Source organism: Trichomycterus rosablanca, chromosome 14 (assembly GCF_030014385.1).
Source record: "Trichomycterus rosablanca isolate fTriRos1 chromosome 14, fTriRos1.hap1, whole genome shotgun sequence".
Lineage (NCBI taxonomy): Eukaryota > Metazoa > Chordata > Actinopteri > Siluriformes > Trichomycteridae > Trichomycterus > Trichomycterus rosablanca.
Window position 1 is genome coordinate 9432739 of NC_086001.1, and position 27452 is coordinate 9460190.

A 27452-nucleotide genomic window follows, 5' to 3' on the forward strand; every position below is an offset into this window, starting at 1 on the left:
TTAAATAGTAGGTGTTAGTACTTTATTTTTGTCAATTAACAAAATGCAGAGTGAATAAACAAAAGAGAGAAATTTTAATCCAACCAATATTTAGTGTGACCACTCCACATTTTGCAAAACACCATCAAGTCTTCTAGGTAGACTTGTTCTAAGTTTAAGTTCTAAGTTTTTAAAGGAACTAAGCAGGGGGGCTGTTCTGAACATCTTAGAGAACTAATCACAGATTGTGGTTAAATATATATTATAATAATAGTACAAATTCTAATCATTATTTCTCCCAAATTATAAATCCCTTTTGTTTTATATATTATTTTATGGAAGGGAAATCTCTGTTTTGATTATTAAGCCCTGTAGCTGGCAGTGGAACAACACTTTATGCTGTAGAGTAATGGTGTGATTATCATAATTGCTCCATAGTTCCTGTTTAACTCTTTGTTTAGTCTTTCATGCTAGTGATTGCACCACCTCATGCTTAATTAGTGCTGATTGAAAAACGTGTAATTACACCAAAACCAAAAATGTCTCTGACACAACACAGACACACACACACACACACACACACACACGGCAGAACCCTGCTAATCTCAATCAAAAACAAACACATCACAGATGAGTTCATGAGCCATCAGTCATCATCAATGTATTTATTTGTTTTTGCCTGACTAGGGGATTGAAGTTGAACAAACATCCATCACGTGCGAAATGATCGAGATGAGAGAAATATAAGAGGGTTTCATGAAAGAGAAGGAACTACCGTATAGCTTTGATCTGAGAGAAGAAAGGGAAAGTTAAGAAAAGAAACAAGAGTTCTGGAACAGGAGTTTGCCATTTGTCAGGCTACTGAAGCACCTGAGAGAGAGAAAGTGAAGGAGAGGGACGAGATTAGAGAAATACAGTTAGCAAACAATCAAAGCAAAGAGAATTGTTGTCTCTACATACAGCATAATTTTACTACAAAAGCTGCAGTCTACTTAGCTTATCAGTCCAAACTGTAATTCATGTCTGCAGAAAGCTTGCTTTTAGTTTGCTCTGTCCAAGCATCAAAAATAAACATATATGGACGTTCTGATGGCGCAGTGCTAAAACACGCTAGCATGAGTTGGTTGTATATACAGTGTATCACAAAAGTGAGTACACCCCTCACATTTCTGCAGATATTTAAGTATATCTTTTCATGGGACAACACTGACAAAATGACACTTTGACACAATGAAAAGTAGTCTGTGTGCAGCTTATATAACAGTGTAAATTTATTCTTCCCTCAAAATAACTCAATATACAGCCATTAATGTCTAAACCACCGGCAACAAAAGTGAGTACACCCCTAAGTGAAAGTTCCTGAAGTGTCAAAATTTTGTGTGGCCACCATTATTTCCCAGAACTGCCTTAACTCTCCTGGGCATGGAGTTTACCAGAGCTTCACAGGTTGCCACTGGAATGCTTTTCCACTCCTCCATGACGACATCACGGAGCTGGCGGATATTCGAGACTTTGCGCTCCTCCACCTTCCGCTTGAGGATGCCCCAAAGATGTTCTATTGGGTTTAGGTCTGGAGACATGCTTGGCCAGTCCATCACCTTTACCCTCAGCCTCTTCAATAAAGCAGTGGTCGTCTTAGAGGTGTGTTTGGGGTCATTATCATGCTGGAACACTGCCCTGCGACCCAGTTTCCGGAGGGAGGGGATCATGCTCTGCTTCAGTATTTCACAGTACATATTGGAGTTCATGTGTCCCTCAATGAAATGTAACTCCCCAACACCTGCTGCACTCATGCAGCCCCAGACCATGGCATTCCCACCACCATGCTTGACTGTAGGCATGACACACTTATCTTTGTACTCCTCACCTGATTGCCGCCACACATGCTTGAGACCATCTGAACCAAACAAATTGATCTTGGTCTCATCAGACCATAGGACATGGTTAAAGTAATCCATGTCCTTTGTTGACATGTCTTCAGCAAACTGTTTGCGGGCTTTCTTGTGTAGAGACTTCAGAAGAGGCTTCCTTCTGGGGTGACAGCCATGCAGACCAATTTGATGTAGTGTGCGGCGTATGGTCTGAGCACTGACAGGCTGACCCCCCACCTTTTCAATCTCTGCAGCAATGCTGACAGCACTCCTGCGCCTATCTTTCAAAGACAGCAGTTGGATGTGACGCTGAGCACGTGCACTCAGCTTCTTTGGACGACCAACGCGAGGTCTGTTCTGAGTGGACCCTGCTCTTTTAAAACGCTGGATGATCTTGGCCACTGTGCTGCAGCTCAGTTTCAGGGTGTTGGCAATCTTCTTGTAGCCTTGGCCATCTTCATGTAGCGCAACAATTCGTCTTTTAAGATCCTCAGAGAGTTCTTTGCCATGAGGTGCCATGTTGAAACTTTCAGTGACCAGTATGAGAGAGTGTGAGAGCTGTACTACTAAATTGAACACACCTGCTCCCTATGCACACCTGAGACCTAGTAACACTAACAAATCACATGACATTTTGGAGGGAAAATGACAAGCGATGCTCAATTTGGACATTTAGGGGTGTAGTCTCTTAGGGGTGTACTCACTTTTGTTGCCGGTGGTTTAGACATTAATGGCTGTATATTGAGTTATTTTGAGGGAAGAATAAATTTACACTGTTATATAAGCTGCACACAGACTACTTTTCATTGTGTCAAAGTGTCATTTTGTCAGTGTTGTCCCATGAAAAGATATACTTAAATATCTGCAGAAATGTGAGGGGTGTACTCACTTTTGTGATACACTGTATATACGGTTCGTCCGCGGGTGGGAATGCCAGACGGGATTCCTTATAACTGCTGCAATTATGACCTCTGCTGTTGGATCTATATATATATATACAGTCCCTGACAGAAGTTCTGTCGCTTATCCATGTTGTGGAAACAAAAGCTTATAACCTGACTTTAAATTCATCCATTGGTTTTAGAAATGACTCATATGAAAGCTGAAACCCTCCCAAATGAGGTTTAATTTACGAAAATAAATTTGCTTCACTGCAGAAATATTGATCATTTAATGAACACAGAAAGGTCAGATTTTGGCAAGACAAAAGTTTTGTCGCCTTGTCATATAATGCACCCAATCCTAGTTTACAGCCTCACCTGTGCTCACTAATTGATCGGTTAATTAGTGGGTGTGTATAAAAAGAACCCCAGCACCCCAGACCTTCACTTGAACTGCAACTTCACCTCTGACAACATGCCAAAAATCCACCCTGCGACCAAAGCCTTGATTATCAAGAGGCTGAAGACCAGATCCACTGCAGAGGTGGCTGGCACCTTTAATGTGTCTCAGCGTCAAGTACAAAGAATTAAAAAAAGATTTGAAGAGACTGGAGATGTTTTTGACAAGCCCAGGTCCGGCAGACCCCGCAAGACAACTGCTAAGGAGGAACGTTTGTTGATTAGAAAATCCAAAGCCAGCCCCTCTTCCACTGCAGCAGAGCTCCACCAGGCCTGGTCACCTCAAGTCCCTGTGTCAACTAGAACAGTTTGTAGGATTCTGTCTCGAAATGGCCTCCATGGTCGAATCAGTGCCCAGAAGCCAGCACTAAACAAAAGGCAATTAAAAAACCGTGTGGCATTTGCCAAGGCCCATAGCCTGCTAAACGGATGGACGCTGGAAAAGTGGCAGAAGGTGGATTTCTCAGATGAATCTTCAGTTGAATTACACCACAGCCGCCGCAAATACTGCAGGAGACCTACTGGAGTCCGTATGGATCCAAGATTCACCCAGAAAACTGTTAAGTTTGGTGGTGGAAAGATCATGGTCTGGGGTTACATTCAGTATGGGGGTGTGCGAAACATTTGCAAGGTGGAAGGCAATATCAATAGCCTAAAATATCAAGAAGTATTAGCTACCTCTTACATTCCCAATCATAAAAGGGGTCAAATTTTGCAGCAGGATGGTGCTCCATCTCATACATCCATCTCTACATCAACGTTCCTCAAGGCGAAGAAGATCAAGGTGCTCCAGGACTGGCCAGCCCAGTCACCAGACATGAACATCATTGAACATGTTTGGGGTAGGATGAAAGAGGAAGCTTGGAAGACAAAACCAAAGAATCTTGATGAACTCTGGGAGGCATGTAAGACTGCATTCTTTGCTATTCCTGATGACTTCATCAATAAATTGTATGAATCATTGTCAAACCGCATGGATGCAGTCCTTAAAGCTCATGGAAGTCACACAAAATATTAAATATGGCTCTAATAGCACCACAACTTCATTCACCAATGTTATGAAACATATCTTTGTATTTGAAGTAAATTATTTGTTTGATTTTCACATTACTTTCTGTGGGCGACAAAACTTTTGTCTTGCCAAAATCTGACCTTTCTGTGTTCAATATTTCTGCAGTGAAGCAAATTTATTTTCGTAAATTAAACCTCATTTGGGAGGGTTTCAGCTTTCATATGAGTCATTTCTAAAACCAATGGATGAATTTAAAGTCAGGTTATGGATAAGCGACAGAACTTCTGTCAGGGACTAGAGAGAGAGAGAGAGATGTAAATATTTTGTATTTTTTTTCTATATCTTTATGTTTATAAATTGTTCTTATTGTACAATAAAGAACAATATAAATAATAATAATACAAATAATATATATATATATATATATATAGAGAGAGAGAGAGAGATGTAAATATTTTGTATTTTTTTCTATATGTTTATGTTTATAATTTGTTCTTATTGTACAATAAAAAATAATGTAATTTCCAATCAGTTTTTTATATTTTTGTTCTATTTTATTTTGTGCCAGGTGTATGTACTTTTATTATTGCTGCTGGTCTCACCGAGAGCTACCATAGTTTTGTTGTGTGACTGCAATGACCAAAAAGTCTATCTTATTTTATCTTACTTAACACACACACACACACACATATATATACAGTATATATGTATATATAAGGTATATCGCTGTTATTTCATGGTTACATTATTTAACTGCTTATAAAGCCTGCAATTGTTGCCAAATCTGTATTTTTAACCTTCTTCCCCCAAAACAGGGTTTCAACTTCAGTGACCTCAGTATTTGTTTTCTTTAGCATCTATCTTCTTTAATGTTGCTTCGCTCACTTGACCCGCTCACTCTTCTTCATTTTCTTTTATCACTGAAGTACAAACTCGCGCTCTTTGTTGAAGTTTCAGTTCGAGCGAGCGGTTTGTTGGTTTCGTCTCGGACGGCCGTCGAGTAGGGCTCTTGGGGAGCGTATTAAAGTTTTAGTGCACTTCCTGTGTGGAAGTGAAGAGCCCCCGCTCCTCACATAGCTCATGCCGCAGGGCGCCGAATGAATTAAGAGCCTCTCGGTTTGACTTCACTTTTACTGACTCTACTGTTCAAAGACTGAAAGCACAGACCAGCCTACACACTGAGTTTATTACCGTTAATTATGTACTGGACCATTATTATTATGGAGGATGCCCTTGTGACTGAATGGACACAAATTTCCACAGACATAGTGTAAAGTCTTGAGAAAAGCTTTCCTATTCCCAGAGGATTGAAGGCTTGTATTGGCTTAAATGGGAGTCAGGTCTGGTAATGCCATTGCTTTTGTAATAAGATGTTTACCATGTTCATGGTCAGGTGTCCACACGTCGTATAATGTAGTTTTATTTCTTTTTCATTCCTCTCGGCCTTAAGATTGCTTTTAACAGCACTCGATCCCTCTCGCAATCTTTTCCATCATTTACATTACCCATATTTATTCCGTTATCTTTTTTACCTTCTTTCTTTCTTGTCCATCACTTTTTCTTTTTATCTGGTTTGCTTGGCTTTTGTGGCTTTTGTCTTTTATTATTATTATTTTTTTGCTGTTTAATTGTTAAATCTAGAAGTCGCTGGATTTATGCCTCCTTGTGTATTGTGTATTATTTATTTATTTATTTTTGCTGTTTAATTGTCAAATCTAGAAGAAGTAGCTGGATTTATGCCTTCTTGTGTTCTGTGTATTATTTATTTATTTATTTTTAATGTTTAATTATCAAATCTAGAAGAAGTAGCTGGATTTATTCCTCCTTGTGTTCTGTGTTGTAATTATTTGTTATTATTATTTTTTATTAATATTTTATTATTAGTAGTAGTAGTAGTATTATTAGTAATATTTTATTATTATTAATATTATTATTATTAATATCATTTATTGATGTAATTATTATTATTGTTAATATTAATACTATTATTATTATTATTATTGCTGTTTAATTGTCAAATCTAGAAGAAGTAGCTGGATTTATGGCTCCTTGAGGATTGTGTATTATTGATTATTTTTTTAATGCTTAATCATCAAATCTAGAAGTAGATTTGAGATTTGACGATTAAACAGCAAAATAAATAAATAAATAAATAATACACAAAACACAAGGAGGTATGAATCTAGCTACTTCTTTTAGATTTGATGATTAAACAGCAAAAATATATAAATAATAAAAAAATACACAATACATAAATCCAGCTACTTCTTCTAGATTTGACAGTTAAACAGTTAATTTATTTATTTATTTATTTATTTTTTTTGCTGTTTGATTGTCACATCTAAAAAAATAAGCTGGATTTATGCCTCCTAGTGTATTGTGTATTATTATTTAGAAAAGGTAGCTGGATTTATGCCTCCTTGTGTATTATTATTTATTATTATTATTATTATTTTTGCTGTTTAATCATCAAATCTAGAAGAAGTAGCTTGATTGATGCCTCTGAGGATTGTGTATTATTATTATTATTTTTTTAATGTTTAATCAAATCTAGAAGTAGATTGGTTTTGAATGGTTTGAGATTTGACGATTAAACAGCAAAAAAATACAAAATAATACACAATATCCAAGCAATATCAGGGGGGTATAAATCTAGCTACTTCTTCTAGATTTGACGATTAAACATCAAAAAAATAAATAATACAGAATGCACGAGGAGGCAAAATTCTTCTAGATAAGAAGTAACTGGATTTATTCCTCCTTGTGTTTTGTATATTATTTATTATTATAATTATTATTATTATTATTATTATTTTGCTATTTAATCGTCAAATCCAGAAGAAGTAGCTGGATTTATGCCTACTTTTGTATTATTTATTATTATTATTATTTTGCTATTTAATCGTCAAATCTAGAAGAAGTAGCTGGATTTATGCCTGTGTATTATTTATTATCATTATTATTATTATTTTGCTATTAAATCATCAAATCTAGAAGATGTAGCTGGATTTATGCCTCCTTGTGTATTATTGCACTTTTTTCATTTGCCTCTTCCTTGGCCGTTGAATGAAACCTGAAAAATGGTCCGTCCTTAAAATCGATACTGAATTTCTGCTCTGTTCTGGTGTGATGACCTGATTTGAAAGGTTTAGGTCAAAGTTCGTAGGTCATAAATGGCTGGGTGAATCGTCCCATCAGGTCAGCGCGCTATAAAACCGTATCACACTGCTACAGAACGGACGTTCGAAAATCCAATAACGGGCCGGCTGATCGTTAAGGCTGTTTGATTGGGGTCGTTGCTTTTTTTAATTAAAGAAGGAAACCATCGACAACACACTGCATGACACTGATGTTACGTTTCTAACTGGTGAATGATGGGGAGGAACGGTGGACAGCTGACCTGCTTTTATGGGGTGTGTGACCCTGTTTTTCTTCTTCTTTTTACAGGAATGGCAGAACTCCATCCAAAAGAATGCTGGCTTAGCCTTTATCGAGCTCGTCAATGAGGGCAGGTAAGGAGTTCAATTATTTCCTCTCTACAAGCTGCTTAAACTAAACTAATCTACCATGTTATCAGCTAACTACCTACCAGTTCATACAAAAAAAACACCTGTACACCTGCTTATTTATGGAATTAGTGACTTTGACCATGGCAGAGTTTGAATGTCAACAGTCTCTAGCATTTACACACATTGTTAGAAAAAAAACATCCAGTGAATAGCAGTTTCATTCTAAGGAAAGTTGATGAGAGAGGTCATTGTAGAATAACCAAACTGGTTTGAGCTAACAGGAGGACTAACATAACACCATAACAGTGATTTATACTTCTGTCAGCCCAGAATACAACACAAAGACGGTTGAGAATCAAAACAGCACTTGATCTGATGAATCTTGACTTTTGCAACGTGCCTATGAAAGGGTCAGAATGTTGCATGCCATAAACAGCATGAATTGGGGGGGCCCAGGTGGCGCAGCGTGACATTCCGCTAGCACACCAGCGCTTGGAGACCGAGCTTCCTGAATTAGAATTTCAGCTGTGCTACTGGTCAGCTGGGCATCCCCTAGCAGGCCCAATGGGCAAATGCCTGTAATAGATAAAAAGTGGTGGGAAAAGACCAGACTTATAAGGGGTGGGGTTATCAGTGCTGTTTAAGGACATTGGTTGCCCAAAGCGCTTGGTTGCCAGGGCGACCTTGGTTGCACAGAAGTACAGAAGTAGAGGAGTGCAGGGATCGGGGCGTGGCGCAAATCCACCGAAGTATGGGAAATTACGAAAGGATTGGTGGACTGCGCACACATCAGCGGGAGTGTGTGTCAGGTGAATATACGCCCTCTTTGGACGCCATCGGGGTCCCCAGAAGCAGATTGGCTGCACTAAATTGGGATAAAATTGGGGGGAAAATGCATAAAAAAACAGCATTACATTATGGACCCAACCCACCTTGAATTAACATGTCAGACTAGTTGGGGTGTCATGGTGTGAAGGAACGTTTGCTTGGAGTATCGTCGCTGATCATGTGCATCCTGCTATAGCTACAACTGAGCACTTTATAAAGCTTATTTTAGGCTGAAAAGAGTCACCAATGAATGTCCATGGTTTTGAAATGGCGTGTCCAACAAGGGCTTGGTCAGTTGTCCACATACTTTTCACCACTAAATATACTAAGCTTGATAGGATTAGTAATGTCTGAATTCCATGTCTGGAATCACTAGCCTGAAAACCCTTTAATGTCAGTCCTGGTTGCTGTAATACGTCCAGGGTCAAGTCAGAGCAGCCACATGAACAACGATTGGCCTGTTGTTCAGATATGAGTGGGATTAAGCCGGGTAGGGTCCCTCTCATAACTAATGCAATTACGACCTCTGCTTGCTCATTGATGGCGCCTGCACAGAGATGAGAAAAGAGTGCTGTCAGGCTGTGTCTCTTCGTACACAGTGCTGAGCTGCACTGCACTCGTCAAAGTGTAGGTGATAAGATGCATACGGCACGTGCTGAAACGGAGGAAAAAGGGGAGAAAATGCATTAAATATAAATATATATATATATATTAGGGCTGTCAAACGATTAAATTTTTTAATCGCGATTAATCTCAGAATTTCATATAGTTAATCGCGATTAATCGCATTAAAAAAAAATCTGTGTAAATGTTATAGAAAACAAGGATTTTTAAGTGAAATGTTACAATTAAAATGGTGAACACATTTTATGCTAAATGTACTTATGTTAAAAACTGCTGGGACAAGAGAAAACTGTAAGGGAGTTTTATTCACTCACATACTAGGCAGTAAATGTCAGATTGTAGGTTAGAATTTCTCCATCAGCAAACATTGTAGATCAGCGGTGCTTTAGGTGGGATAAGGCGTAGTTATTGTATCAGACTTGTCTGTGGTTGTATCGTGACGATGGTTTGATGGACGTTTCTACACGAAGTGAGTGTGTTTTGACCCTTTGGGGCTTCCATAGTTCATGAACAAACGTGCTCGACTCAGCTTTCCGGTATTCGGTACAGAAGAAGAAGTTAATTAAGTGTAATAAAGTGTTCTGCTCCTGACAACTTGTGAATATAGCGTGTATTTATTTCTTTATTATGCAAGTGCATCACTACCACGATCGGTTACATTATGTTAACAAACCGCAAATGAAAAACGGTGGCAAGTCCGACATTAAAACGTTTGTTCTACCAGTCAAGTGTCAACATGAACTAGAATTTGCGTTAATGGCACTAATTTTTTTAATCGCGTTACATTGAGGTCGCGTTAATGCGTTATTATCGCGTTAACTTCGACAGCCCTAATATATATATATATATATATATATATATATATATACGTATATATATATATATATATATATATATATGTATATATATATATATATATATATATATACAGTGTATCACAAAAGTGAGTACACCCCTCACATTTCTGCAGATATTTAAGTATATCTTTTCATGGGACAACACTGACAAAATGACACTTTGACACAATGAAAAGTAGTCTGTGTGCAGCTTATATAACAGTGTAAATTTATTCTTCCCTCAAAATAACTCAATATACAGCCATTAATGTCTAAACCACCGGCAACAAAAGTGAGTACACCCCTAAGAGACTACACCCCTAAATGTCCAAATTGAGCACTGCTTGTCATTTTCCCTCCAAAATGTCATGTGATTTGTTAGTGTTACTAGGTCTCAGGTGTGCATAGGGAGCAGGTGTGTTCAATTTAGTAGTACAGCTCTCACACTCTCTCATACTGGTCACTGAAAGTTCCAACATGGCACCTCATGGCAAAGAACTCTCTGAGGATCCTAAAAGACGAATTGTTGCGCTACATGAAGATGGCCAAGGCTACAAGAAGATTGCCAACACCCTGAAACTGGGCTGCAGCACAGTGGCCAAGATCATCCAGCGTTTTAAAAGAGCAGGGTCCACTCAGAACAGACCTCGCGTTGGTCGTCCAAAGAAGCTGAGTGCACGTGCTCAGCGTCACATCCAACTGCTGTCTTTGAAAGATAGGCGCAGGAGTGCTGTCAGCATTGCTGCAGAGATTGAAAAGGTGGGGGGTCAGCCTGTCAGTGCTCAGACCATACGCCGCACACTACATCAAATTGGTCTGCATGGCTGTCACCTCAGAAGGAAGCCTCTTCTGAAGTCTCTACACAAGAAAGCCTGCAAACAGTTTGCTGAAGACATGTCAACAAAGGACATGGATTACTGGAACCATGTCCTATGGTCTGATGAGACCAAGATTAATTTGTTTGGTTCAGATGGTCTCAAGCATGTGTGGCGGCAATCAGGTGAGGAGTACAAAGATAAGTGTGTCATGCCTACAGTCAAGCATGGTGGTGGGAATGCCATGGTCTGGGGCTGCATGAGTGCAGCAGGTGTTGGGGAGTTACATTTCATTGAGGGACACATGAACTCCAATATGTACTGTGAAATACTGAAGCAGAGCATGATCCCCTCCCTCCGGAAACTGGGTCGCAGGGCAGTGTTCCAGCATGATAATGACCCCAAACACACCTCTAAGACGACCACTGCTTTATTGAAGAGGCTGAGGGTAAAGGTGATGGACTGGCCAAGCATGTCTCCAGACCTAAACCCAATAGAACATCTTTGGGGCATCCTCAAGCAGAAGGTGGAGGAGCGCAAAGTCTCGAATATCCGCCAGCTCCGTGATGTCGTCATGGAGGAGTGGAAAAGCATTCCAGTGGCAACCTGTGAAGCTCTGGTAAACTCCATGCCCAGGAGAGTTAAGGCAGTTCTGGGAAATAATGATGGCCACACAAAATATTGACACTTCAGGAACTTTCACTAAGGGGTGTACTCACTTTTGTTGCCGGTGGTTTAGACATTAATGGCTGTATATTGAGTTATTTTGAGGGAAGAATAAATTTACACTGTTATATAAGCTGCACACAGACTACTTTTCATTGTGTCAAAGTGTCATTTTGTCAGTGTTGTCCCATGAAAAGATATACTTAAATATCTGCAGAAATGTGAGGGGTGTACTCACTTTTGTGATACACTGTATATACACACACCCAGGGTCGAATCTCAGCACTGCTACCGCGCCTGCTAGTTGGCAGTGCCTGCAGCAGACAGAATTGGCCACCAGTGTGCTGGATGGGAAAGGCTGGACTAATAAGTGTGGGGGGGGGGGTGTCTTAATGCAGTGTATGGACCCTGGTTAGCAGCCTGATGCGCATGGAGATCAGTGTGTGACTCTCCATGTGCAAGACTGGCCTTACGTGCAAAAGAAGTATGGGCGAATAAGAAGGGCTCGAGGGACTACACACACGTCGGAGGGAGTGTGAGGCAGGCGAATATACCCTCTATAGTCTAAGGCTAATTGGGAGAAAAGGGAGAAAAAAAACACAAACATAGTCCGGTACACCAAACAAAACGCTTTCGTCAGTCATTGTTGGGTCATTATTGGATATTGATACGTTTTGATACATGCTCTCACTGGCATGGCGGTAAACAAACCTGCATAGTTCTCACTTTTGTTCACACCTCACCTTTAATTGTCCGTCGATTTGTGGATTTCCACCCAGCAGTGAGCTCATTCTTACCTGTAAACGATCCCTTACTGATCCGATCAGATCTTCACCTTCTAAATGAGTTCAGGTAACAATTGAATCAAATCCTCACGTTTTTAACAAGGTCATGTACTCTTATCTAACCCCTGACTGCCTCCGCCACCTCTTCATTATCCGCCAGTTTTCTCGCTCGAAGCACTTGAGTTTCACAGTCTGATCGAAACAGAATCAATGCCTGGCTGAAAGAGGCTCCGAAAAGTGACCCCTGGGTCACCATGACCCTAAGGTCACATCCACCAGGGTCACAACCCCGTCAATACGGCTGCGTCGGCTGCTGGATCCGACAGAGTAGCGGCGGGCGCTGGGACCGCTAGAAATCCGACTCGCGTTTCATTCGGGGTTTTTTTTGCACAGGATGTACGAATCCACGCTGCCGGAGATGTTCATTACCCAGAATCCCACTGGGATGAAAGGAGTCATCGTCAGTTTGGGGCTCTCAGATCTCCTGAGCGAGTTCAAAAGAGGCCTCTCGTATCAGTGTCAGTCATTCTAATTCATGCTAATGAATGCGTTTTTGTGTGCTAACGAGTGCGGCTAAAATGCTAATGAATGGAGCAGACTTTCCCGGCTGTGAAAGCCACTTCTGAGCGACATATCGCTACCATGATATGAAATCAAAGGGGGGATTTTAAGCTCTATTTAATGTCATTCTCTTTGAAAATGCTAAGCTTTAGCTTCATTCAAACACGTACCAGAACCACCGTGTAGGGTTGGATAGTTAGCGTATTAGAAGTGCATTTTTGCTTTCATTACTGCTGGGTGTTAAATGTTCTTCGCCTAGCGCTGCTCCAGATGTTGGTGTCGTGCGAGTGACTTGATTGGCCGCGCAGGGCTCGGTAACACTATCCTACTCTATCCTACAGAGACTAAAGGGCAGCAGCAAAATCTACTGACCTAAATGCTAATAGATTAGTTCTGACCTCGCTGTAGTGTTCATACAGGCTCCCAGGTATTTATTCGCCCATTCTTTAGTGATTTCGCACGTGAGGCCAGTCCTGCGCATGGAGAGTCATGCACTGATCTCCGCGTTCCTCCATGTCTGTACAGGTGCCTCGGGATACCAACCAGCCTTTTTTTTGCTATTTCGTTTATGCATTTTTCCCCTTTTCTCCCAATTTAGCGTAGTAAATTCGTCTTCCGCTGCTGGAGACCCCGGTCATGTCCGAGGAGGTTATATTCGCCTGCCTCACGCTCCCTCCCTTCTTATTCGCCCACACATTCGGTGAATTGTCCGTGCTCCTCCACTTTCTGTACAGGCGCCTCGGGCTACTGACAGGGTCCTTACACAGCGTCGAGGACTTAAAGTCTGTCCACCTGGCAGACTTTAATGGCCAAGTTTTTCTACTACAGGATCTGCCGATTATGCCTGCTAGAGGGCGCCCAGCCGACCGGGAGCAGAGCTGAGGTTCCCTGCGCTGGTGTGCTAGCGGAATATCACACTGCACCACCTGCGCCCCTTTGTTTTTTTCTGGTTGGTAGGCAAGCACGGTAGACGGTGGTAGCCTAGTGGGTAAGGCTTTATGTATATGTATATATTACAAATAAAGATATTCTATTCTATTTGTTGGTTGCAATTTAATGTGGACAGAGGTAGGAAGTCAGTAAAGAGAACACCTTACTATTCTTTTTTTAAATCATACTGTAAAAATGGCACGTATAGATTTACATTTACATTTTCGGCATTTAGCAGACGCTTTTATCCAAAGCGACATACAGTTATGTCTGAATATGATTTGGAGCAATTGAGGGTTAACGGCCTTGCTCAGGGGCCCAACAGTGGCAACTTGGCAGTGATTGGGGCTTGAACCGGCAACCTTATGATTACTAGTCCAGTACCTTAACCTCTATACCCTATTCTACGTATATAGAGAATAATAGGTTATAGAGAATAAAGAACGGTGACATATAGAACACATCCCAAAATATTATACCACTGTGCTAAACACTAAGGGCGCATTCACATTAACTGCTTTTGCGCCGACTGTGCTGTTGTTTATTTTAAAGTGTGGCGGTGCCGCTTAGCTTGGCGCTGCGCTTCCCTGAGCGGCATCTGATTGAACATTGACTCAGTTTGCCGCCTCTAATGAGACGAACTGTTTGATATGACCCAGGCAGAACGAACAACACTTAACGTGGCTTGTTGTACTAAAACAACAATCAAGGAATTTCATTAGTGGAGAGAACTTATGAGCAGTAATAATTAAGAGAGGTTTAGTGTTCCTGTGTCGTTTTTTTAATACATTAAACCACGTTAAGCTTTTTTAATGATAAGCATTTTAGAAAACCTGATTCTTACAGTTTCTCAGAACTCCGAGCTGTAACACAAGTTTAAAAGTGAAACAGGAGAACAATCCAGCTAGACACAGATACATGTGGACGCTTTCAGAGCGGATTTGACTTGATTTGTTATTCCACACAAATGCAGATTCGTCTCATATTCGCACTTTGGTGTTTTACCGCACCGCTCAAGCTGAGCGCTGAACACAGCGGTAATTTGCACTTCTCATGCGAATGCGCCCTTATAGTATTCATATAAGAGCAGTCGGGCGCAGCCGTGCAGCATTGGTGTTAATTCACCTCTGGGGATTTGGCTATGTGGAAACAGCTTACACACGCAAATCCACATGCAGGACTAATTCGGGTCGTTGGGATAAATGGGCCGTTTTGGACCCGGCGGAACACAAGGGTTAAAATGGAAAAGCCAGCGTAGAATGTGTACAGAGCCATAAAGTGGGCAGCCTGCGGCGCGAGCGGCGTTATTGATGGCGTCTGCACCTCCGCTCTCCCGCTGTCCGCCCTCGCCACTCCAGTATCGAGTTTCTGCTCTTCGTCCGAACCTCCCCCCCCTCCGTTCTCTATCCGTGTGCCTCCTCTCTGTTATTCTTCCACTTTGCGCCGGCCGTAGCCCCGTGACCTGCTGTGCGTGGCTCCATAACCTCGCTGACTTTATCACGCCCGCTGGAAAAGAAAAAAAGCTCATGTATGACCAAACCCCCCCCCCCCCCCCCCCCCTTTTTTTTTTTTTTTTTTTTTTTTACAGTTAATGCTAACTCAAAATTGTATTGAGTCAAAAGTATGAGGACACCTGTCCATGAGCTGAACGTGTAATCCATTTCTAAACCTTTTAGGAAGGTTTTTGTATGTGTATCTGTGGGGATTTGTGGCCATTTGGTCGAAAACAGGATTTGCAAGGCTGGGTACTAATAAAGGACGAGAGGACCTCACTCGCAATCAGTGTTCCAATTCATCCCAAAAGTACTTAATAGTGCATGAGTTGATGGCTACTGGAGTTTCCTTCACATAAAACTTAAAGGGCCCCTAATGCCTTTCTATCATCGGTCCTCTGTGGACGTGTCCTAATCCACACAACCAGTTCACTATATAGGCCACATGAACATCATCATACCAGGGATCTCATCTGCAGCTTACTGGGGCCACTAATGTCTTTTTATCATCAGTCCTCTGTGGACGTGTCCTAATCCACACACCCAGTTCACTATATAGGCCACATGAACATCATCATACCAGGGATCTCATCTGCAGCTTACTGGGGCCACTAATGTCTTTTTATCATCAGTCCTCTGTGGACGTGTCCTAATCCACACACCCAGTTCACTATATAGGCCACATGAACATCATCATACCAGGGATCTCATCTGCAGCTTACTGGGGCCACTAATGTCTTTTTATCATCGGTCCTCTGTGGACGTGTCCTAATTCACACAACCAGTTCACTATATAGGCCACATGAACATCATCATACCAGGGATCTCATCTGCAGCTTACTGGGGCCACTAATGTCTTTTTATCATCAGTCCTCTCTGGACGTGTCCTAATCCACACAACCAGTTCACTATATAGGCCACATGAACATCATCATACCAGGGATCTCATCTGCAGCTTACTGGGGCCACTAATGTCTTTTTATCATCGGTCCTCTGTGGACGTGTCCTAATTCACACAACAAGTTCACTATATAGGCCACATAAACATCATCATACCAGGGATCTCATCTGCAGCTTACTGGGGCCACTAATGCCTTTTTATCATCGGTCCTCTGTGGACGTGTCCTAATTCACACACCCAGTTCACTATATAGGCCACATGAACATCATCATACCAGGGATCTCATCTGCAGCTTACTGGGGCCACTAATGCCTTTTTATCATCGGTCCTCTGTGGGACATGTCCTAATCCACACACCCAGTTCACTATATAGGCCACATGAACGTCATCAAACTGGGGATCTTATCTGCAGCATATGGAGATTACTAGCTGTTTCTTTTTCTCTGTCTCTCCTTGCCTGTGGCATGAAAGAAAGTGTGTGTGTGTGTGTGTGTGTTAGAGAGAGAGTGTGTGTGTTTAGGGGAGAAAAAGGGTGTTTGTTTCATATGTAGCAACATGAGCAGGGTCAGGGGGCAAAGGTCTGAGGTCTTTTCCTCACACCATATTTACAGATGCTTATTAGCACCACTTTACTTAGCATTAGCACGCTTATGTGTGTGAAATCGCTGTGGAAAATGTCATTTTCTGCCTTTTAAACATTTTCTGCCTTTGGGGGACCGATCCCACTCTGATCCCCTACGGTGCTCGTTTTTAAGTGTGTAAATCTGATTTTACCCTCAATGTTAGCAGTTTGACACTAAATATATCAAGTAGGACAGGATAAAAAAGTAAAAATTGTATATATTTAATATTCACACTTTTAAATTAGGCTTTACGTCTTATTCACGCAGACCTGTCTGAAAGAGAGTCCACAGTTATTTAAAATATTTATTTGTATATTTGGCACAGTGGCTCGGTGGGTAGCACTGTCGCCTCACAGCAAGAAGGTCCTGGGTTCGATCCCCAGGTGGGGTGGTCCAGGTCCTTTCTATGCAAAGCTTGCATGTTCTCCCTTTGTCTATGTGGGTTTCCTCCAGGAGCTCCGGTTTCCTCCCACAGTCCAAAGAGGTTAATTGGAGATACTGAATTGCCCTATAGGTGAATGGGTGGGTGTATGTGTGTGTGTGTCTGCCCTGCGATGGACTGGCGCCCCATCCAGGGTGTTACTGTGTGCCTTGCGCCCATTGAAAAGCTGGGATAGGCTCCAGGCGACCCTGATTGGATAAGCGGTTAAGAAAGTGAGTGATTAGACAGCTAAGGTACCATTGCTCTACTTTTATCCATTAGAACTAAAACTCAGGCTCTCAGGTTTGAACCTCAGCTGTGCTGTCGACCTGGCCAGGCATCTAACAGGCACAATTAGTCTCCCCTCTGCTTGCTTTTTGAGGTTGTCTGCGTAGTGCGGCCCTGTAATACTTCGCCTCAGGCAGGTCGGAGGGGGTGCACGGTAGTCCACAGCTCTTTTTGGCCAGGGCACGGCTGGTCCAATTGTGGAATTGGGATACGACTCGCCCACAGTGAAATATGCTGGTGGGAGCATCATGTTATGTGTTAGCTTTTCTGCCCGCTGTAGCAAAGCTTACATTGTGAAGTAAGTTTGTCTCGCAGTGGAAGTGCAACGCCAAAGCAATACTGGAGTGATTTTAAAGGAGTAAATGATGTAGTACAGTCGCCTGTTTGAAGAGTCCTAATGTTAAACCCATCAAACTCTCCATTGGTGGTGGGAACTCAAAAAAGCTAGCCCTAATTATATTTTTGTGGTGATTGTAGTACATCAACAGACACATGAATATAAGCAGAATGTCAGAAGTAAAGCGATGCACAATAAACAAGAATTAAATGATTGTTTTAATAAAAATGATTCAAAATGATCTGATATTTCAGTTGTGACCCAATCAAAGCCAGTTCTTGTTTTTTTTCTAAACCTACATATTGATATAGACGAAAAATAAATTTGGATAAACCTGGATTTCAAACTTTCTTTGGTTTCAGTTAGCAGTCTTAAGAACGTCCATCAAGTGTCACTAACTATCAAGTGGTGGTTCTGTTTGACCCCAGTATTCTAGCAATGTCGTCTCATGTTTATTTTGACTTTTTAGCCAAAATCTCCCTCTCACCTCCCCCTCTCCTGAAAGATCCGACCAGGTTCTAGGTTGTGACAGATTTCATTAACCTTGGCTCCTCTGTCTCTCTCTGTAGGCTCTTGAGTCACACCATGAAGGATCACCTTGTCCGCGTGGCAAACGAAGCCGAGTTCATTCTGAGCCGACAGAGAGCCGAAGACATACACAAGCACGCTGAGTTTGAGGTACATACACACTCACGTTCGAAGTTACGATTAATACAAGCGCTCACCAGCTGAGCAGGAGCTCTGCACGATAGCTGTATGATGACCAGAGAGAGCAGCGTAAACACTGGACTGGGTTTTTAATATGTATTAAGATAACAAACCATTCACTTTTACTTCTCTGCAGATAAATACATAATATTATAAAAATAAACATTAAAAGTACCTTTTTAACACCATAACATTAAAATTCCACTTTACACTTATCTTAGCAGCACTGTCCTTGACGTTAATTGTGTTTATTATATTGAAATTTTTTTAATTGACAGCTTTAAGACATTTTTTTTACCATAATACACTTTATTAATTATAATAATATACTTTTGTTTGATTCTCTTTATTTTGTTTAATTAGTTACAACATTGGAAAAAATAGGAAAAAACATTATTAATTAGTAATTATAAAATTAACATTTTATTTATTTGTTTTAATTATTTGAAATATTTTTATGTAATATTATATTCAATACTTAATACTGTTATTAATGAATTTTAAACAATTAGCAGTAATTTGGGTTTTTTAAAGTAATTTTTTTTGTATTTCAATAACAAAAGCACTAATAATAATAATAATAATAATAATAATAATAATAAAAGAAAAATAAAAATAAAAGAAAAATAATGTGTTCCTACTACTATTGTTACTACTGCAATTACTACTACTTATATTATATATGTTTAGAATAATTAAAATTAAAATAATAATTATTAATGTAAATATTTTTTACCACCATTTTACAATGATAAGGGATTATAAAATTTTTATTATATTTATTATTATTGTTGTTGTTGTTGTTAGTAGTAGTAGTAGTAGCAGCATAAGGTGTAAATACATTGCAAAATAAAGATTTCTTTTAAATGTGTTTAAAAATAAAATAAATAAATGCATACATTGTGTAGTATAATAAAAGTGATTTTAAGATGATAATAATAATAATAATAATAATAATAGGTGCTCAGGTGGCACAGTAGTCTATTATGCTAACCCACCCTCAGATTCAAACCTGGCTGTCCAGAATTTAAAAAATTTATTTTTGATCAATAATTGCTATAGAAAAGGGAAAAAAAGCATAATAAAAGCTCTATTATGTTCTTGTTATTATCGTCCCAGTGTGAGCATCACGTCTGATGGGGAGCAGAATAAATGTTTTGATTTTAAACAGAGTGAAGGAGCGCTCAGCTGAGGGGATACTGCTGGAACAAATCTTACAAAAACACACCTCGGGCCGTGTGTATTTTGGCAAATCATTCGCTGTCCGCAGTTCGGCAATCAGCATAGCGAAAAGACAAAACACACACTCAGTCCGTCTCCATCTCACTGCTCGTGATCACAACATTGGCATGAGGGTCATGAGACTGAGGCTGGCAGAGAGTGGTGATGTCATGTATAAATATGCATCAGTGCTAGTTACAGTGGAGGGAGACACATGTGGTTCTGTATGTCTAACATTTGCATGGTTTCCGTTAGGGATGTGTGTTTGTTTAAAAGGTGCCGAAAAGTCAACTTGTTAGGATTTTGTTATTGGCCACGTGGTGGTTTTACAGACAAATCTCTATTTATTATTCTCTTTCTGTTAAACAGTTATTTTCTAATTCTTACTTTCTTCCTGTTATTATTATTATTATTATTATGCAAGTCACCCATGCTGTGGGCATTGATGCACCCCAATGACATGACTGATGTTGGCTTTTGCACCTTTCTCTGATAATAATATAAAGATAAGCATAGATGGGTTGTATGTCACCACTTTGTACTAAAGTTTGTGAGAGAATTGTCAATCAGCTCTTCAAAAACATTTCTCAATACAAAATCGCAAATAATTCAGGCCTTTTACCATATACCGGACATAATATTATAAAAAGATTCAGACAATTAGGGAGAATATCAGTCTGTGTAAAACAAGGCCAAAAACTGCTATTTGTGCTTGCCCTTCATGCTCTCAGACATCATTCCATGTGAAACCATCATGCTACTGTGATAACTATAGCCACGTGGGTTCTGATGCACTTTGGAAAACCGTTGTCGCTTAACACAGTCCGCAGCTATTTCAGAGAATTCAGCCTGATACTCTGTTATACAAAGAGAAAGCCATATATTAAATCTATGCAGAAACACGGTAAGTTCTGTGGCCACAAACTCATCTCATATATACCAGAGAATAGTGGAAACGTGCTGTAGGCAGTCCAGGTTTCAGATTGTTTTAGGGGAAAAATGAATGTGTTTTCTGTTACAAAGAAAGACCATCCAGACTGTTATCAGAGAAAGGTGCAAAAGCCAACATCTCTCATGTCATTCGGGATGCATCGATGCCCACAGCATGGGTGTCTTGCATATGTGTGAATGTATTACTGACACAGAGGCATGCACTGGGATTTTAGACAGATCTATGCTTCCATCAAAGTGACGTCCTAGTTTTGTAGACAAAAAGTGCATGCGCTTGCCTGCAGTCCAAATGTATCACCTGTTGAAAATGAATAACACATATTGTACAGGAGAATAAAACAGTATAGCACCCTGGATGTCTTGTATCAAGCAAAAATAGGCAAAAATTTGATTTTTTATTTCGTAAAATATACCAGCTTTTTTAGAAATATTGTTTGTATTTTAAATATATTATAGTTATTTTATTTTTAAATGGAACTTTGCAAATAAAGTTTATTTACTAAGCCAATGCTACATTATTTTATCATCTATAAGAGCCTGGGTTGCCAGGTGTTACATTTTTAAAAACACATATATACAATTACAGTGTTGGCGAGTTTATAAAAATGAAGTAATGTAATATTACGATGTTTCGACGATAATTTTCACTTTTTTATTAAAAAATATTATTTAATCTTATTATTTAAATAATATCAACAGCAATAATAATAATAATAGTAATAATGATAATAATAATAATAATTATAATTATAATTATTATTATAATAATAATAATTATAACAATAATTATAATATTAACAATAATGATAATAATAGTGATGATAATAATAATAATAATAATAAATAATAATATTAATAGTAACGATAATAATAATAATAATAATAGTGATAATAATAATAATAACAGTGATAATAGTAATAATGATAATAATAATATTAATATTGATAATAATGATAATAATGATAATAATGATAATAATAATAATAATAATAATCATAATAATAATAATGTTAATAATAAAAAAGAAATTATTAAAAGTCAGAAAAACATTTCTGCATTAATAGTTTTATGTGAAATAAAATATCTGATAATATCCATAGTAACGTTTTTTGTTGTGGAAAGTCCAAGCAGAAAGCTGGAGGCTGTTATAGCTTCTAATGTGGGGTGAGGGGAACCAGATTAATAAGAATGGTTTTGAAATTAGATGTCCAACAAGCACATGGTCAGAAGTCTACATACTTTTGGTGTATTTAAAGCTTTGACTGTAACTGACCAAGTACACACACACACACACACACACACACACAAGAGTATATGTAAATCATATCTTCTCCCTTTCACTTCTGTTGAGGGAATATTTTGGCCCTGGCATGAACACTTCTCACCTCTCTGTCCCTCTCTTCCTCTCTCGCCGTCTCACTGTCTCACTCTCTCACTGTGGCACTAAAAACAGAGCTGTATGCATGTATTTTACTCTGTAGTAGTAAAATCTTATGCCGTTTTGAAAGGTTCAAGGTGGGGTCACGCACATGGAATGATGAAAGAAAGTAACCATAAGTGTAAAGAAAGTGTGCATGTGTGGTGTTTTATAAGATCATGTTTATATAGTTTTTTCTGTCTGTTTAATGTGTCTGCGTGTCTGTCAGTGCTCTGCCTGTCTGTCATCTATCATTCTTGTCTTGTAGCTAAATATGAAATATTATTTTATACCACACCGGTTCTGCAGTAATGTTACATTAACAGTTTGGATTTTTGCAGTCACATGAAGCCATCAGCCAAGTATTTGTAATGTGGCGAGTCACTTGATTTTTCCAACATGTTGTGTTAGCACGAAGTGTAGTATCATAGAGATGGGCCCACTGATCCATAGACAGCTAGTCTCATAAATCATACTCTCCAAATGGACACCATGCCACTAAGTAAACCCATTTTTAATATTGAGGAGTTACTGCTAACCAGTTTCTTATTTACTTTCAAGTTTACATTGCCACAAATGAATAAATAACAGGTTTTAGTACCACATATTGGATAAATACCAGGTATTAGTACCACATATTGTATAGATACCAGGTTTTATTACCATATATTAGATAAATACCAGGTTTTAGTACCACATCTTGAATAAATACCTGATTTTAGTACCACATATTGGATAAATACCCAGTTTTAGTACCACATATTGGATAAATACCTTATTTAGTACCACATATTGGACAAATACTCAATTTTAGTACCACATTTTTGATAAATACCTGGTTTTAGTACCACATAATGGATAAATACCCAGTTTTAGTACCACTTTTTTGATAAATACCAGGTTTTAGTACTACAATAGGTAACCGGTTTTTGCACTATAGTAGTTATAATGAGACACTGCTTGACCAGCATCATGCACATTAACTTCATTTAAACCACCTTCTACAGTCCACAGAAGGGAATCTTGTTAAAACCATTACCCAGAATTCCCTGTACTGGCTGTGATCTGTGTACTGTTCACTCCCGGGACTTGTGCTCGCTCTTTAATTGGCCCCACTGGTCTTTAGTAGACCCTCATTCATGGTACAGTGTTGATAAAAAAGCTGAAATATTGCTGACTTCAGGCCGAAAAGTTCACTGTATGTAATGAATGCAGATTGTGAACACACATACAGTTTTATAAGTTTAAAGTGTTTAATACAAAACCACAGGACATATTTTCCAGAATGAATTGTATTAGAGTCACTTTTACTTGATTCTTTGACAGATCGGATCTTTTATCTTACATTAGTTAAAATATCTGCATTAGTTCAAATATCACAGAAGGTATTTATCTAACAGACCACATATTAGATAAATACCAGGTTTTAGTTCCACATATTAGATAAATACCAGGTTGTAGTACCACATATTAGATAAATACCAGGTGTTTCTACCACATATTAGATAAATACCAGGTGTTTCTACCACATATTAGATAAATACCAGGTTTTAGTTCCACATATTAGATAAATACCAGGTTGTAGTACCACATATTAGATAAATACCAGGTTTTAGTTCCACATATTAGATAAATACCAGGTTGTAGTACCACATATTAGATAAATACCAGGTTGTAGTACCACATATTAGATAAATACCAGGTGTTTCTACCACATATTAGAGAAATACCAGGTGTTCCTACCACATATTAGATAAATACCAGATTTAGTACCACATCTTGGATAAATACCCAGGTATTAGTAACACTTATTGGGTAAATACCATGTTTTAGTATACCATATTAAATAAATACCAGGTTTTAGTTCCACATATAGGATCAGCACTAGGTTGTAGTACCTCATATTAGATAAATACCAAGTCTTAGTACCACATATTTGATAAATACCAGAAATTAGTACCACATATTTGATAAATACCAGGAATTAGTACCACATATTGGGTAAATACCAGGAATTAGTAACACATATTGCATAAATACTGGGTTTTAGTACCACATGTTGGATAAATACTGGGTTTTAGTACCACATGTTGGATAAATACTGGGTTTTAGTACCACATGTTGGATAAATACTGGGTTTTAGTACCACATATTGCATAAATACTGGGTTTTAGTACCACATGTTGGATAAATACTGGGTTTTAGTACCACATGTTGGATAAATACTGGGTTTTAGTACCACATATTGCATAAATACTGGGTTTTAGTACCACATGTTGGATAAATACTGGGTTTTAGTACCACATGTTGGATAAATACTGGGTTTTAGTACCACATGTTGGATAAATATCGGGTTGTAGATCAGTGTTTTAAAAAAAAAAAAAAATTATTTAGACTTTGTAATAGTTAGGTGTCCACATACTTTTGGCCATGGTAAGCTATTGAAAGTTTGTGTAGTAGGAAGTTTATAGGCATGGTTGCTTTAATCGCGCTACAATGCTAATTGAAAGGAGTTTATTGGAAGGTCAGCACTGTTATTTACTGAACACCGTTACTGAAACAGACATGTGTGAAACAGGTGAGTTAAAGGTCTATTTCGTTTAGTCTTTAGGTCTTAATTTGTACACCTGTGATCAGATCATCTCTCTTCCTGATCCAGACCCCCTCTTTTAGATTCGGTTGCTCTCTGTGACCCCTGAACACCAGTGTTTTAGCGATAAGTGTTCAGCTGATATTGCGGTATTGATTTTTCTCAGGTTTCATTTTGCGCTGCTACAATAAAACTAACAGGCCGATGAAACTCGTCCTGCGGGGGTTTCTGATACCGCTAAAACACACTCGCGCACAGACACCAACAAAACGCTCCCATCTGATTTCAGAAAGCCTTCAGGAGGAACATCATAAAAGTCGAAGCTGAGCTCATAACACAACAAAGCGGTTTTTATTTTAGCAGTGAGCAGAGACATGAATTTAAAATCTGTTACTTAAAAGTCACTCCTCACTGATATTATTAAAGTTTATAATTTAATTCAGAATCAAAGAATCCTCCCACAGCTACTCGGGTCTGGGTCCTTTCTGTGTGGAGTGTGCATGTTCTCCCCATGTATGCGTGGGTTTCCTCCGGGAGCTCCGGTTTCCTCCTATAATCCAAAAACATGCAGTCAAGTTAATTGAAGACACTGAATTGTCCTATAGGTGAATGGGTGTGTGTATGTGTGTGTATATGTGTGTCTATCCTGCGCACCCTGTCCAGGGTGTTACTGTGTGCCTTGCGTCCATTGAAAAGCTGGGATAGGCTCCCACCCCCCGACCCCACAACCCTGATTGGATAAGCGGTTAAGAAAGTGAGTGAGTGAGATGTGTCTTTATAATTAAGAAACGTTAATAATATTAATATATAAGTGTGTTTGAGAACCCCTGCTGATTGGTCAGCTTCTAATTTTAATAATTGAATCCTTGTGGCAACTGTTTGGAAAAGGTTCTTTCCCATTTTTAATAAGCACATGGTTGGCGCCCAGGTGGTGCAGCGGAATATTCTGCTAGCACACCAGCACCGAGATTCTGAGCTCCTCGATTCGAAACTCAGCGTTGCCACCGGTCGCTTGTGCAGGCATAATTGGCAGTGCCTGCAAAGGGAGTCTGTGGGTGGGGTTTTCAAGTGCTGTGTAAGGACCCTGGTTGGCGGATAGAGGTGCCTGTGCAGAGTGCGTGGGTGGAAAAGGGTTCCGCTAAGGGCTGCGCAGGTCAGAGGAGGCGTTAGCAGCTATATACCCATCTGAACTGCAAAAAATCGGGGGTCCTCAGCAGCAGAAGACAAACTGACTACACTATATTGGGAGAAAATGTGAGAAAAACGCATAATTTAACCTGTTTGGTGTAGAAAAAAATCAGTGTAGCCATCACTCACCACTACTTTTAAGTCAGAAGGCCAACAAGCTCATTGTCAGGTGGCCACCTAGTGCATCTGTGTGTACAAAAGCCACACAAACACACACAATGTGATCCTGAGTTATCGTGGCTGAGATCACAGTGAGTGGTGGGGGGTCTTGATGGACACACTGATACCCACAGAACAAATCCAATTATCTTTTACTGTTCTGTCTGATACAGGAAGAATCCTTTCGATTGAAGTGAGGAAAGAGACAGAAAGTAAGAGAGTGACTTGAGAGTCTGGGGTCAGATAAAAACACAGCTGTAAATATTTCCACCACTGTGATGTTTAGCATTATGGCCATGGCTTAGCTTTTAGCTATACCACTGTATACTAGTAATTTTGGGAGTTTATTCTGGTTTTACAAGCTTTATAAATACAAATTAAATTCCCAAAACTAATTTGGAAGATATAATGTGTTTCTGCTTTTTACATTTGAAGTTTGTAAGTAATCTGCCTCGCTTCTCCGAGTGAGATGGTCAAGCTGTTTTTCCGACATTCTGTTTTGCATGTGAACAACAGCCAGGCAGAGAGAGTAGAAGCTTGTTTAAAGCCTGGTGCCGGGTCTCGACATTTACAGTTACATTTAAAAAATTGCCATAAAAATTTAACACTTTCATGACAACTTTGTTAATGAAGGCAACTGAATTATATATATATATTTTATTTTATGGTTATTATTTTAATTAGTAATTATATTTAATTTGTGTGCCACACTGTAAACAGTTAAATTGACATAGAAATAATAATGATAATAATAATAATGATAATAATAATGATAATAATAAAAAATTTATTAATAAAAGTAATTGTAGTAGTAATACAATGAATAATACAACAGTAGTAATAATGATAATAATAATAATTATTATTAATCAAAATTGTATTAATAATACTGGCAGTAGTAGTAATAGTAACGATGATGACGATAATAATAATAATAATGATAAAAAAATAAAATAATTGTATTAATAATAATACAAATTGTTTTCATAATAGTTGTAGTAGTAATAGTGATGATGATAATAATAATTGTATTAATAATAATACAAATTTTATTAATAATACTGGTAGTAGTAGTAATAGTAATTATGATGACGATAATAATAATAATAGTAATAATTGTATTAATAGTAGTTGTGGTAATACTGATGATAATAATAATAATAATTGCAATAATAATAATAATAGTAATTGTATTAATAATAATAATAAAAGCTGTATTAAAATACTGGTAGTAGTAGTAATAGTAATGATGATAACAATAATATTAATATAATTTTTTTTTTTTATAATAGTAGTTGTAGTAGTAATAGTACTGATAATAATAATAAAAACATTGTGTTAATAATAAAAACTTAATAATAGTGGTAGTAGTAGTAATGATGATAAAAATAATTTTTA

The 27452-nt window shown here is 38.7% G+C and overlaps 1 protein-coding gene across 1 annotated transcript in view; it reads left to right on the plus strand.

Moving 5' to 3' along the window:
* The window catches only part of lrba (LPS-responsive vesicle trafficking, beach and anchor containing), a 244934-nt gene that overhangs the window by 75777 nt on the left and 141705 nt on the right, over positions 1-27452 (plus strand). Inside the window, exons 34-35 of the mRNA XM_063009084.1 lie at positions 7650-7714; positions 18389-18497. Of these exons, the coding sequence (XP_062865154.1) occupies positions 7650-7714; positions 18389-18497 (174 nt within the window). The remainder of the gene's footprint in view (positions 1-7649; positions 7715-18388; positions 18498-27452) is intronic.